This window comes from Acanthopagrus latus, chromosome 23, assembly GCF_904848185.1.
Source record: "Acanthopagrus latus isolate v.2019 chromosome 23, fAcaLat1.1, whole genome shotgun sequence".
Lineage (NCBI taxonomy): Eukaryota > Metazoa > Chordata > Actinopteri > Spariformes > Sparidae > Acanthopagrus > Acanthopagrus latus.
In genome coordinates, this window is record NC_051061.1 from 4797380 (window position 1) to 4811409 (window position 14030).

The 14030-nt window shown below is 44.0% G+C and overlaps 1 protein-coding gene across 1 annotated transcript; it reads left to right on the forward strand.

Annotated features, from left to right (window-relative positions):
* The first annotated feature begins 1027 nt into the window (after positions 1–1027).
* Positions 1028–7206, forward strand: gcdhb (glutaryl-CoA dehydrogenase b). Its single transcript, XM_037088447.1, has 12 exons — positions 1028–1175; positions 1795–1907; positions 2344–2376; positions 2488–2628; positions 3144–3206; positions 3585–3755; positions 3912–4041; positions 4946–5162; positions 5366–5469; positions 5608–5733; positions 6143–6303; positions 6452–7206. Exons 2-12 carry the CDS (start codon positions 1805–1807, stop codon positions 6523–6525), a joined length of 1323 nt encoding a protein of 440 aa, XP_036944342.1. The 5' UTR covers positions 1028–1175; positions 1795–1804; the 3' UTR covers positions 6526–7206.
* Positions 7207–14030: the final 6824 nt, after the last annotated feature.

Here is a 14030-nt window from a genome sequence, read left to right on the forward strand (position 1 = left end):
ATAACTATAGAATTGTTATTACTAGGAATTAAGCTACTATGTAGCATCGTAATGTGTGTTGTAGTCGCCTTTGGACCATATTGTAGCTAGGGTTATTTAATTTACAGTCTCAAAGTTTATCCTACCTTATGTGCTTGATATGTTTTTAACAAACCAGTAAAGTTATTGCAAACTGAGCTGCCAGATGAACAGATAAAGTGGAGTGAACGCAATGTTTCACTCTGAAATTAGGTGGAGTAGAGGTGGCATAACATTAAAATATTATTCAAAGTAGGCTACCTCAGAATACTGAAGTACAGTAAATGTCTTTGTTGCTTTCCACCACTGTTATAAACACTAATTTGTCTTCAGTTTCTTCTTTCTGAACTTTAATTGCATTTTTCTGATGCAACTTTTTATTTGAAAACAGTTTTCACAAAGGGATTTTGCCTCAGCCAGAGTGATTGCAGTCAAACCGAGACTTTTCTTTCCACAATCAACATGCTATGGACTCTTATTTTATTGGATGCTGCACCCTTGTGGTACTGTTTTATCATGCTTGCCTTTGTAGAAAAAAAGGTATGATATAAAGGCTTTATACAAGCAAGAAGGTAAGAAAAACTCTGGGAACTTGTCCTTGAATATCTGTCAGTATTGCGCATACATGCGTGATTCCTGATATGAGAACAATAGAAGAATTAATTGTGTCTGCAGACCTTAAGGGAAATTGGCAGCTGCTCTCATCCTTCCTTGCTTTTTTTATTCTGGGAACTGAAACATAATAATAGCCACAGACATCCACTCCTCCAACACTCACGCCTCTGCTACTGAGCCAATCAGCGTCCTCTGCGGAGGCTGAAGTGTCCTCTGAAGGCGGCCATCTTCGGTGATGATCGTAATATAATATAAAGATAAACAATAAAGAGAGTATTCATATTCTTTTGTCCTGGTCTCAGGTGTTGTATGTACTGCCCTCACATGGACAAGACGATCGAATCTGCGCAAGAGTGGTTGACCACAGTTTAATGTTTGGCACACGATTCAATGATACTGCCACACTCAATATGGACGCAGCTTTGGTGCGCTTTACGTGATGACGTCAGGTTGTGTTTTGACGCTCAGTGCCGCCGCGCTGTCAACCAGAGAGGCAGAAAAGGGAAAACCAGGACAAGGATAGTTGTCCCGTTTTAACACAGGTAAATACTCTTTATACTACAGCCACCATGCTTTTAACTGCTACTCTCAACACAGCGCTCGTCATGTCATGTACAATATTCGTAATGGACGTTCGTTACGCCGGTAACACTCAAGTAATGAGCTAGCGCCATTAGCTTGTTGCTACAGTAAAGTTACCTAAGGCCACACAGGTTAGCTGAGCTAGCATAGCTTGGCTACACACCAAAGTGGGTTGCCTCTCTGGACTAAAGGTCTGTTTGCGTGACACGTTCTTCTCTTTTCTTCGTGAGACATTATATAAAACAGTTTGAGGTGGATCAGTGAGAAGGAAACCGCCTCAGCAGCTGGTAATACCTTGATGCTGTACTACTGTCAGCATTTCTGATTCACAGCTGTTAAACCCTACGTTCACAGATCACTCGTTCGTGTGCATCAAACGTTCATGAGTTGTGAATTCTAGCTTATTAGTCAGTCAGTAGACAAAAGTCTTTTGATGGGTTGGTCAGTTCTCAATACAGAAAAGAAAGTTATGAAATATAAAGTACTCCACTGCCAGCTACAGGGCTGACTAATACATTCAACTTCCAGTTACCAGTTTTATGAATGGGAATAAATGGAGAAAATGTTTTCTTTTGCTAGATTAATCATCATGGCATTGAGAGGCGCTGTGGGCCGTCTGTTGATCAACGCTCAGAGATGTGCCTTCATCTCAGCGTCCAGGGCCCAGGGAACTGCAGCACCTGCCAGATGGGGTAAGTGTTACGACCTGGCATGACACCATGCCAGCCACAGTGGTAACATACTTTAAAGGGACAGTTCACCACCCACAGTTTCAACTTTCCCTTCTAGACAGTGTCATAAAGCCTTCATACCCACCCACACGGAGGCCCATGGGAGCCTTTTATTTAAAGCTATATTTGACATTGTGGAGCCTGTAATTTGACAAAGACGATTGTATATAATTGTATTTAAAAGATTAAGGAAGTGTATCTAAATGTAACCTAGGCAGTTTTAACTGTGCTTTAACAATACAAAGTGACCGTATTTCCTTTAACTATGCTGGATATTGAGTGAAAATAGTGTTTTATCTAATTGTCTATTTATGCATTTTATTTAATTTTATTCCCAAATTGAGCTGATTATATTTCATGCATAACATCCTTTTTTTCTGGTTTGAATTTTCCACAGATGCAGAGAAGACTGAGCAGAAGTCGAAAGCCTGTAGGTGTTGATAGATACTTACTTCTGGCATCTAGGTTAGAGATTATATTTTGAATTTTCAAACTCTCTCCAGAACATATTTCTAACAGTTATTTTTTTCTATTCTGACAGCTAAACTCCAGTTCAACTGGCTTGATGCCCTGGACCTAGAGAGCCAGCTGACAGAGGACGAGATCATGATCAGAGACTCCTTTCGGACGTACTGCCAAGAGAAACTCATGCCCCGCATCCTTCTGGCAAACAGAAATGAAGGTGAGTCTGTGGGATATTTCTTGATTTTTTTTTTTTTTTTTTCATTCAGCATGAGTACCCATGTCACATTCACATGCCTTATATCTGGTGTAGGTGTCTGTTAGTTTTCATGCTACACAGATTCTTAAAGCTAGTACAAGGACCTTTTTATTTGTGTAAATTCTGGCAGTCTCTTTGGACATAGGATGACAAAGGTGAAACAAAGTCAACTTTGTTTTAATGTTGCACAGTAAGCCTGTGAAACTGCTCAATTCATCCTCAGCATTACGCAATAAAAATTGTTTTCGATTCATTACCTATGTGAGAATCGTATCCAGTGACAGGCACTAAATAACTATTTTAGTTTTACATACATAGCCTTTCTTCTCGCTGATGGTCTGTGCAGGTCACAAAGAAAGATGATGAGTAGATTAAAAATGATCCATAACCAGTTACATGTAGTAGCTTTAATGAGCTCTTGATATGTTATGTGTACCTTGGCCTCATGTGACAGCTAGTTGTATTTATTTTTCCAGTGTTCCATCGAGAAATTGTGTCAGAGATGGGAGAGATGGGTGTCCTGGGCCCAACGATCAAAGGTGAGTTTAAAGAAGTCAATTCAAATTGACAGGCATACTCTGCAAAAGCTACTGCATCTGTGTTACCAAGTTAATCCCACTAAATGCCATTTAATTTTTGATGATCACGTTATGAAACATAATGGACTGCATATGTGTTCACTGTAGCATTTTATCATGAACTGTAAAGTTTTACCATACCTCTGTTGTAAATCTTCTCACATCAAAGATAGTCTGAAGTGGACTTTGGCCGTGTGTGTTTGTTTTTGAGAAATCTCTGAAGTGTGTTTTAACCCAGTAAAAAGTTATTTGATTTTTTTGAACATTCATTTATTTAATGCTTTACATTCTATGTTTAATAACACTGAAAATAACCTCCTTCTGTGTCTTCACATCAAGGTTATGGCTGTGCTGGGACAAGCTATGTGGCCTATGGTTTGATTGCCAGAGAAGTGGAGAGAGTGGACAGTGGCTATCGCTCAGTCATGAGTGTGCAGTCGTCACTAGTCATGCACCCAATCAATGCCTATGGCACAGAGGAGCAGAAACAGAAGTACCTCCCCAGGCTGGGTAAGAGGCACTAACGACTTTTGGTCTATTGTCAGGCAGTTTGTGGTTTATGGTTCAGAAATAGAAAGGTGAGGATGAATCACATGTTAAATGATTAACCAGAAGAGGCCAATGATGAGTGACTGAGCTCCTGTTTTTTTTTCCCGTCCCTCCCAGCTCGTGGAGAGATCCTGGGTTGCTTTGGCCTGACAGAACCTAACCATGGTAGTGACCCGGCCGGCATGGAAACCAGAGCCAAATACAATCCGTCCAGTCGCACCTACTCTCTCACCGGCTCTAAGACCTGGTGAGTCCTGGGAATGTGCAAAATAAGAAGATATGTTAATTAAATGTTCATATGCAGATATCTCCCTTTGGTTTCTTGTCCTAAATAATATTTTTTTTACTCCAGTTCAGGGAGCAGCAATCACACTGGTTTTAGAGAATAGCTTTCATCTGTTTGGGCAGATTAACCCCTCATTTGCTGTATGATCAAAGGAAGTGGTATAAGATGTAATTTGCACCAGTGTAATCTTCCCCTGATTTGTTGGTTAGCTCACTCAAGATGCATACTCACATTAAAACCTGCATAATCATAAATAGAAAAAACAGTGATGATGATGTGTCTACATATTAAAGTACCAGAAATCCTGACCTTAATAATGATGGTTGCAGAAAGGCTCTGATGTTTATGTCAGGTATATGTACACCCAAATATTCTGACTGAATTCTCTATAACCTGCATGGTACACAACAACCACTGGCAGATGTTCTTTTTCAGTGACCTTGGCTTTATTCTTTGTTTTGTTGTTTTTTTCTTCATCTGTTGTTTACAATGTCGTATAACATTTCTGTCTCAAAGATGAAGATAGATGTTGCATGTGGCTTTCAATGTCGTTCGTTGTCCACATGGTGGAGCCCTTCACACTTAAAGTACCACATAAACTCACAGAGACACTGCCTTTTTTCCTGCACTTTCCTAAAGTCACATTTCATGAATAGAACGGGTAGTTATTTAATAACTTCATACAAATAAACTTCACAATTCTTTAGGTCCCAGACAAAAGTAATGTCTGAAGAAAAAAATGTTCACAACATTGAAAATTTATGAAGAAATCAGGTTGCATTACCTTTTTTTGTAGTTGGTAAGTACAGGTCTGACTACATATACACGAAGGCATCTCCCTGACACTCTGTGCTTTCACCCTCAGGATCACCAACTCCCCAGTGGCAGATGTTGCTGTGGTCTGGGCCAAATGCGATGATGGGAAGATCCGCGGCTTCATCTTGGAGCGTGGCATGAAGGGACTCTCGACACCTAAGATCGAGGGAAAGTTTTCCCTGAGAGCCTCGGCAACTGGCATGATCGTCATGGACGAGGTGGAGGTTCCAGAGGAGAACCTGCTGCCTAACGCCACCGGCCTTGGGGTGAGTGGAATGAAACCGTCAGTGTTGTTGATGATACCTCAGTGACAATAACTGTACACCTTTGCGCTCACATGTGACTCATCAACTTGGTAGTTGTACATATGACACAGTGTGGCTGTGTGTGAGTTTTACAGTTGAAGCAATTAAAATTCTACATGACATGCAGCAGCAATTGGTCATCACTCTCCTTTTGCTGCCTCCAGGGTCCTTTTGGCTGCTTAAACAACGCTCGGTATGGTATTGCGTGGGGCGCTCTGGGTGCCGCAGAATTCTGTTTCCATGCAGCTCGACAGTACACACTCGACAGGTCTGTGTGATGTGTGCTTAGTAGTGTTTATGCATGGGTTTATTATAATAGATTAATTACACTTCATTAAATTAAATGTTATTAAAGAATATTTATTGATAATCATAAGGATAACAATAATGTTGTTTTCTTTATCAGAATTCAGTTTGGCGTGCCGCTGGCAAGAAATCAGCTGATGCAGAAAAAAATGGCTGACATGTTGACGGAGATCACGATCGGCCTACAGTCCTGTCTGCAGCTGGGAAGACTCATCGATGAGAAAAAGTAAAGAACTCTATCCTCTGACCTGAGGTGGAAGTCTTGTTATCATGTCTGACTGTTACTTTCAGAGAGAGCAAATATCTGATGAAGTATGTCACATTCACATTTTAAGGCATTTAGCAGATACTTTTGTCCAAAGTGACTTACAGTAATTAATACATTCATTCATACACTGATGGTAGTGGCTGCCATGCAAGGTGCCAACCAGCACATCTGGAGCAGTTTGGGGTTCAGTATCTTGCACGAGGATACTGCAGACCAGGGGAAACAAACTAGCGACCTCCCGATAACAAGATGCTGGCTCTACCCCTTAGCCACAATGATTTCCAATTATTCAGTCTAGATGGAAGTGGTTGGCAACAAGCATAACTAACCCTAAAACAAAACAAATATGTGCGTGTTTTCTTAACAGAGCAGCTCCAGAGATGATATCCATGCTGAAGAGGAACAGCTGTGGTAAAGCCCTCGACATCGCCCGGCAAGCCAGAGACATGTTGGGAGGAAACGGCATAGCAGATGAGTATCACATCATCCGCCACGTCATGAACCTGGAGGCTGTCAACACATACGAAGGTGAGGGGGAGGAGTAGGCATAAGCTGTTTTGAATTGACTTTAGTTCCACATGTTATATGAAGTCAGACAAAATAGGTTAGTTTGAATTCAATTGTTTCGTTACTTTTAGAGTATATAAACGCCTCATCCACCTGTCCCCTCCTCCAGGTACTCACGACATCCACGCCCTGATCCTCGGCCGAGCCATCACAGGGCTGCAGTCCTTCACTGTGGGCAAATAGAGCCCAGCGCTCCCTGCTGGAGCCTGCAGTTAAAGATGTAACATGCGTGACAGCTCCACAGCAGTTTTCAGAGTATTTGAAATAATTCTAACCTGTAAAGTGGCAATGTTTGTTTTCTCTCAGGTTTGTAGAATATATGTTTGAATGCTTTATTTTGGGTGAAGGAAACAACTCCCATTATAGTTGTGCAGTCTCTGTTGTGCAGTGTTGTTAATGCAGAAGTCAATTTTTGGTAAACATAAAGGGCTATTTTTCTACTCTCAATCACAACACTTAAGCAAAAATGTATTTTCAGCTCCCTTTTTTCCAACATCAAACTCATTGTATAGACATACATAGACACTACTGTAGCGAAGTTTTAACAGCTCTGGATGAGATGTGCTGCTGGTTACTGATGTATACAATGTTAATACTGTTATCACAAAACAACAAAGCATAAATTACTTGTTTGGAATTACCTGTGATGGCTTTTGGGTTTTGATCCCATTATGCAGATATTGTCATTGTATAATTGGTTAATCTCACACAGATGACAAGATGAGCAACCACTGTTAGGTACACCATGCTGATTACCTTTAGCACTTTACTGGCTCAATCATTAACATGTCATTATTTTGCGTGGTTTACCAGAGGTCAAGAATGTTGATCAGATCTTTAATAAATAAATAATGTTACACAGTATATTTATTGTCATTTTTTAGACCACAAGGGTTTCAAAAATTGTTTGGGTCATTTGTGCTGCAACTATTTTGTAAAATGGAGTGTTGATGATATACTGTGGGGTGTCGACAGCCTGGGGAATGAAGCTGCCCCGTGGTCCAGTCATATGGCAGCAGACACTTTTGTCTCTTTTTCCAGGTGGCAGCAGGGTGAACAGACTGTGGCTGGAGTGGATGTTTTCTTTTAGTGTCCTTTGGGCTCGGCAGACATCTGACCGCACTGATGCTCTGTAGATGGGTACCAGTGTTGTTCTGGGCAGTTTTAATCTCGTGCACCTGTCGTAAAATGTATTGAAGTATTCCCAATTTCTGCTGGGGTATGAAACGTTCTATTGTGAAAATGTCACAATAAACCATGACACAACATGAACTGATCAATCAGTCAATCAATCAGTCAATCAACCAATAAATATATAGAAGTTGAACCAAAAGTAAAAATCCAAATTTCACTTAATTACAAGTAGAAAAGTGTTGGTGAAATGTACTTGGAGAAGAAAAGTTCTGTTAACACCCTTTTCAAAGCCAAAATCTTCACTGTAGCTGCTAGGCTAGAAGTGTTAGCACACTCCACGTCGGTGCATGAGCTCGACCGCGTGATGAGGGTGTAAATAACGTCTTCAAATCAATTTGGGATCCCTCGTTTTCTGGAGAATTGATTGATGCCACGCAAGCTGTATGGAACCATGTGTTTCTTTTGCTTTTATACATTTCAGATGTCAATCATCTACCCACCTCGACTACAAAACTTTACCTGACTTTCCATCTGCATGAGTATACAATGGCTGAATTTTTAATTATTGGGTGAACTTCTCCTTTAAGCCAGTCATTGAGAAGCAGAGTGTGGCACAGCTGTGCCTCGAGCAGGCTGTCCTCAAAAACCGAGTGAGAGCGTGGGAAGGAGATTTGGGACAGCAGACAACAAGAGACCTGTGACAACTCCCAGAGGGTAGAGGTTAAAATAAATGTAGTCAAATGAAGGGAGATCTGGGAGGAGCGGCTGCATAAAGCTAAAGCTCCACAGGAATGACTTCAAAACATCTCTGTTAATGTCCTGGAGCAGCAATAACAGAGTCCAGATCTCCATCCAGTGGAGAATTTGAGGCGGCTGCCCTGACAAGAGAATAGTGGAGCAGCCACATTCAAGGTGCATCTACTACATATTGGGTTGGATGCAGTGAATAAATGCAGAGAGTGGATTTCAAATTCTGTATTTTCTCTTAGATAACACCATAGATGGTGTTTTCCAGTTTGGCATTCGCCAGGCTTTTTCTCTGGTTTCACGTTTCCCTTTTTTAGTTCTGCCTCACTTTGTGTCCCAGACAATTAAGCACCCTGCAAAATGTTCTCGGCGCTGAGCAGATAATCTCTGTTTTGTTTTATTTCATTTTTTCTCTTTAAATCCATGCGGGCTCGAAGGATGTTGTACTAGGCGGTACCGCTGGACGGATAAAGACCTCCATCCCCTCCAGCTTCGTTGCATGTCTGCCACCGTCACTTTGAGGTGAAGGGAATTAAACAACTGCCAAATCCCTGCCTGTACGCGGTGCCCACTCGTGTTGTACATGGCTCTTACATAAGGAAATTGCTTTTGCTGTTTTTTAATTTCTTTTTGGGCCATGTTATTTCATCCGACCCACTGTGACTAACTGGACCCTGGATGTGTGTGGATGGTCAGATGCTGGCGTGATGCCTCCTCCCCCCCAGTGTGTCTCCTGCACTCTCATCCACACATTATCAGCCACCATGACAGTCTGTGATGCTCTGATGATGATTAGGAGGCTTTTCACCTCATATAACCATCAGGATCACGACCCCAGTGAGTGAGCAGCTCTGACACAACGGGCCGTCCTCAGGGCTGGACTTTACACTCTCAGCTGACAATCTTTTAAAGCATTTAACGGGGACGACAAATGCTAATCCCTCCACTGCACCGGACCACAAGATTACGATTTATGAGTTGGGATTTGTGCGTACGAGTGCTGCGACCTTTGTGGGATTGGTGGAGGCACACATTCAGCTTGAACTGATGTAATGTCACTTTGTGCTTTGTCTTGACCCTGGACGTGGTGGCAGATTAACCTCAGAGCAAGAGAAGTCTGGGGTTGTTCCCGGTCTACCTACAATCCAAAACACTAGCAACGTAAATTAGGAGCCCTGAATCGCCCGCAGATGACAGTGAGTCTGGCCATCTGTTAGCCATGTCATAGACTTCTGACAGATTCTCTTTTTTAATCCGGGCCTTTTGGGGCGAGAGAGCTGACTGGGTATCCCCCCCGTCAGCAGACCTGAACCTATCCACTCTGCTGGGAAACGTTTGTCTAGATGAATTTTAAACCCAGTTGAGGTCTTGGTGACAACATGTAGAATCCTTCACAGGGGATACACACCAAGTCGATAATGTACTGGAGGGTGTTTGACTGATCCTCGCCTCATCCCCACCTGCCGAGGAGGAGCTTTGATAGGTCAGCCCATGGTGGTGCTAGGCAGGATCTAGCAGAGGGTCTGACCAATGGTAGGTCCAATCCACAGATGTATTAACGGAGCTTCATACGGCTCTGCCACTCAGCCCTCGCTGTCAAATCTTCCAAGTAGTTTGCTGCAATCACTTCATGGCCAAAAAGTCATTTCTAACATCCAAAACAGGACGACTCCAACTGCAAATCAATGAATGTTTTATATTTGCAGCCTAAAAAAGTATGTTGTTTTTCAGTTACTGTGGATTTGCCGTGAACCACCCAACACAGAAACTGAATCGGATGCTGCTAAATGTTCTCTTTTAACTCAGGGGCCTTTCAGCATGTGGTCGCCTCCTCCTACTTTGGGTCAAGAGCAGTGTTTTTTAAAAATGGGTGCCCAGACAGCGTGAGTTTTACATGATCTTAGTATCACACTGCTCCACTGCTTGAAAGTTAATGCGGCAACCAACACAGCGTCTGTGATGGCAGATCTTGTGAAATGAAATTGCAGTCTGGCTGGATGCTGTACCACCCTCGCTCGTGGCCAAATTGTTGAAAAACTTGCGCTAAAGTGTCCTCCTGGGAGCCAAAACATGCACTAGAGTGCCCTCTTTGGAGATAAAAAAGCATGCCAAAGTGCCCTCATGGTTGGCAAACCACATTAAACTGCCCCCTTGGCTGGTTAAAACATGATAAACTGCCCTCTTAGGAGCCAGAATGCATACTAAATTGCCCTTCTTTTTGCCCCTGCCCTTCAAAAAGTCTGTGCATGCCACTGTTCCTGATTTATTTTGAAGACTACGCCTTTCCTGGATTCACATTCACGTTTCTGTACCATTATACAGAGTTTTAAGCATATTTTGATGATAAAACCATGAGTCGCAATTATTCTTGCCTGGTATAACTTCGACACCATGGCTTCATATCGTCCCATGCCTAGGCTGCATTAATAAAAACACTTCCCAATGTATTATCATAAAGGAAATGCAATGTTTGTTTGTGTCACCTTGTGGATAGGCATAATGTGTTTTGTTCCACGACAATGTAATGTCATTGTAAGGGCCCCTTTAAACCAATAAAGGCCAATGACAACAAGAATTAACAGCTGCACCTTTAACACCATGTGCGTGTGTGCAACAGGCTGTCACGTCCTCTACCAGGTATCATCCATCTCATGACGCAGACAATACTTCAGTTTGCGTTTAATGGACTGCACTGTAAAAGTATTGTGTTTCTTTTTCTTTTCTTTTCTTTTTCTTTTTCTTTCTTTTTTTTTTTTTTTAACTTTCCACTCGCCCACATCCCAGCGCCTCCCTGACATCAGGGAAACTCACACCAACGTGGATCAGCCCAAATAGCTCCTGATTGATTTCCTGAGAGACGGGCTTCTGGGTAACTTGAAGGAATTAAGGGCACAGCGACACGTAAGCCCGTGGCAGAGGTGGTGCTGTGGACACAGCAGAGCAGTCTGCTGCGCAGTGGGCGGACGCGGCGGCTCAGGAGCGCAAACAGAGGACAGAGAGCAGGAGGAGGAGGAGGAGGAAGAGGAGGAGGAGGAGGAGGGCGCACAGGCTGCTGAACACTTCACAAGGACGACCGCCAAACTGCTCAACTTGTTGGATGCGTTCAACCCAGGGGAGAGACTCACTCAGTCGTTTGGATGGATGCGGAGCGTCAAAGTAAGGTCGCCGAGGCTGGAAGTTGAATGCAAAAGTGTTAAATGCTGCCCCACAGATTTCACCTTTCACAGATCACTCTGTTCTCTCTCTCTCTCTCTCTCTCTCTCTCTCTCTGCAGAATCGGAGGATTTGTCTTCTTGCTCGTGTAAACTCCGCTTCAGGTGAGGAGCATCACTCTCATGCCAGGTGCCAGGGTCCAGTTTTAAGCGAGCGGAGGTGAGAAGCCAGAGCAAGAGGTCCCCTCACCATGGACGGCTATAATTTCACCGGCTTGAACTCCACGGATGAGGCTCAGGCTTACCCCTACTCACTGACAATGGACCCTCTGTACAAGCAGTACAAGCCGCCACCCAAGGAGCTCATCCCTCTGCCGAAGGCGGTGGTGTATCTGCTCATGGCTGCCCTGGTGGTTGTTGGGGTTGCCTATGCGATTGTTGGACATCTCATCAAGGATCTGGCCATTGACATAGCAGGTAGGTCTGTCTGATGTATACATGCAGTTCTGCCCACCTTGCAGCATACACACTCAGAGTTAGATGCATGGACTGTCGTACATAGAGCTTCAGTGGCCTACATGTTGGAGGTCAGGCTACATAAGGGCTCAGTCTGCAGAGCAGTGGTTCCCAATGTCTGTCCCCCAGAGGGAGCCTACACCCGAGCCCCATCAGTTCCTTTAAAGCTGCTGCAAGTGATATTTTGTAAAGTAAAAGAAGTGTTAAATTAGTGCTCTATTCAAACAGTGTGTTCAGTCAATAACCAATGTCTCCTCTAATGCAGTGAAAGAGAGAAATACATTTTCTGGTATCCCTGCCCGCTTTATCCAATCAGGACAGAGAGCTCTATAAAGAGGCGGTCCTGTCTGCTCTGGAACACGCACAGAGCAGGATTCCCCGTATTTACTGGTGATGGCGGAACAGTGTAAGCTGCCAGTTTCAGGCCTCATGGCGGCGGCTCGCACTGCCCTACACGCCAAGTGAGGAAAAACGGTTGAAGAAAAGAAAGAGGCAAAGAGAGCTGCCTCAGGAGGGAAAAAAAGACAGGGAGTCACGCAAGTGTGGTGACGTAGAGAGAAGAGAGGAGGTTGCAGTACTCGTCTGTTGCTACCACGGCAGTAAGATGAAAATGAATTAGCAGACGTTCACTTTTATACCAAGATGTTCTCACGTTCTTACCTCACACAACTTTAGGCATTAAAACGAGAAGCTTTGTCCTCGTTGTGACAATACAGCACCATGTCGTGACGTGATAACCTGGGATGACATGAGCCGCCGTGCTGTGTAACGTGATAACTTAAAAATGCAGTGATCCCACAGCAAGATGGTCTTTAGTTTAACATTTTTTTTTGTGGTGATCAAGAGCAAAAAACTTCAGCGGCAACTGATCTCAAATCTTTCTTTCATTGGTGGAATTAAGTGTGCGAACCCCCTGTCTCCCCTCTTTAGATTGTGTGTTGGGTCCGATTAATGACGAAGAATTGGACAAGGACAAACCCCAGCAGCGCACGACCTTCAGCCATCCTCCTCCAACGCACCCGTTTCCTCACAACGCCTTCCATGTGTGGGACCAGGACGACGTGGTCATCCCTCTGCCCCACGACGAGAACCCCCAGATCAGCCCGCTGCTGATGGCTGCCATCCCCTACATCCCCTCTTTCTTCCCGCACAGCCCAACGAGTCACAACTCTATGAACTTCTCCGTCAGCCCGTCGGCATCCCGAGGGTTCAACATCCCGAGGGAGGTCTGATTTTGGTACGGGGGATCCGCGACCGCGAACGGCCTCGACGACCAGCGGCCTCAGCACACAGAGGACGCATGCAGATGTGACTTCGAAGCGACCGATGTGGCCGCTGTCGTGCGGCGTGTAGAAACCCCGTCTCATGTTTCCCTCCTTTACCAGCAGATTGTAGTGTCCTCCTGTCTCGTGCATTGACGACGATTTCTCAGAATTATGCAACCTGACGTAAACACTGTTGGCCTCTCACACATCGCACCAGAAGAGTGGAACACCACGAGGGAGGGGAACCCGAGGACAATAAGGGATTACTGGAGAAGATCACTGGACGTTTTCTCTATGTGCCTGAGCTCCAGAGAGGAGCTGATGTGTTAGATTAGGTCACATGCTGGTAGGCGCTGTTGCTGGTGCGGCATACCTACTGTTTTACTTCTTTCTGGATGAAATAAAGGTTTTTCTCAGCAAACTGGCAGGTGGCTGTGAGACGTAATAATGTAGCACTTAGTAGAACATGTGTGGAACTCACCAATTGTATTTCTGTTACACCTTTTGTTATAACTCTTACCTCATCCTGGCAGGGGTTACAATATATATATATAGTACTGGCGTTAACAAAGCTGCTTCCAGCCCGTAAACAACCAGCTGGCTGTCTCGCACACTCCAGTAAGACGTTATTTCAAGACACCGAGGGATTATCTTAAGTGGAAGACTTACGGGAGTTCCAGCGATTCAACATGTACACAGCTTAATCCCGTTGCCTTTATGGCAGGTGTCGCACGGACCCACGGGTTCCCCTGTCGTGTACGCAGAGCCCATCAGCGCGGCTTATAGGACACACAGTACAGTCAACAGTACACGGCATGCTGGGAAAGTACCAGCTCACAGCAGCTTCTGACATCGACGCGGTCTCAGAAAGGGT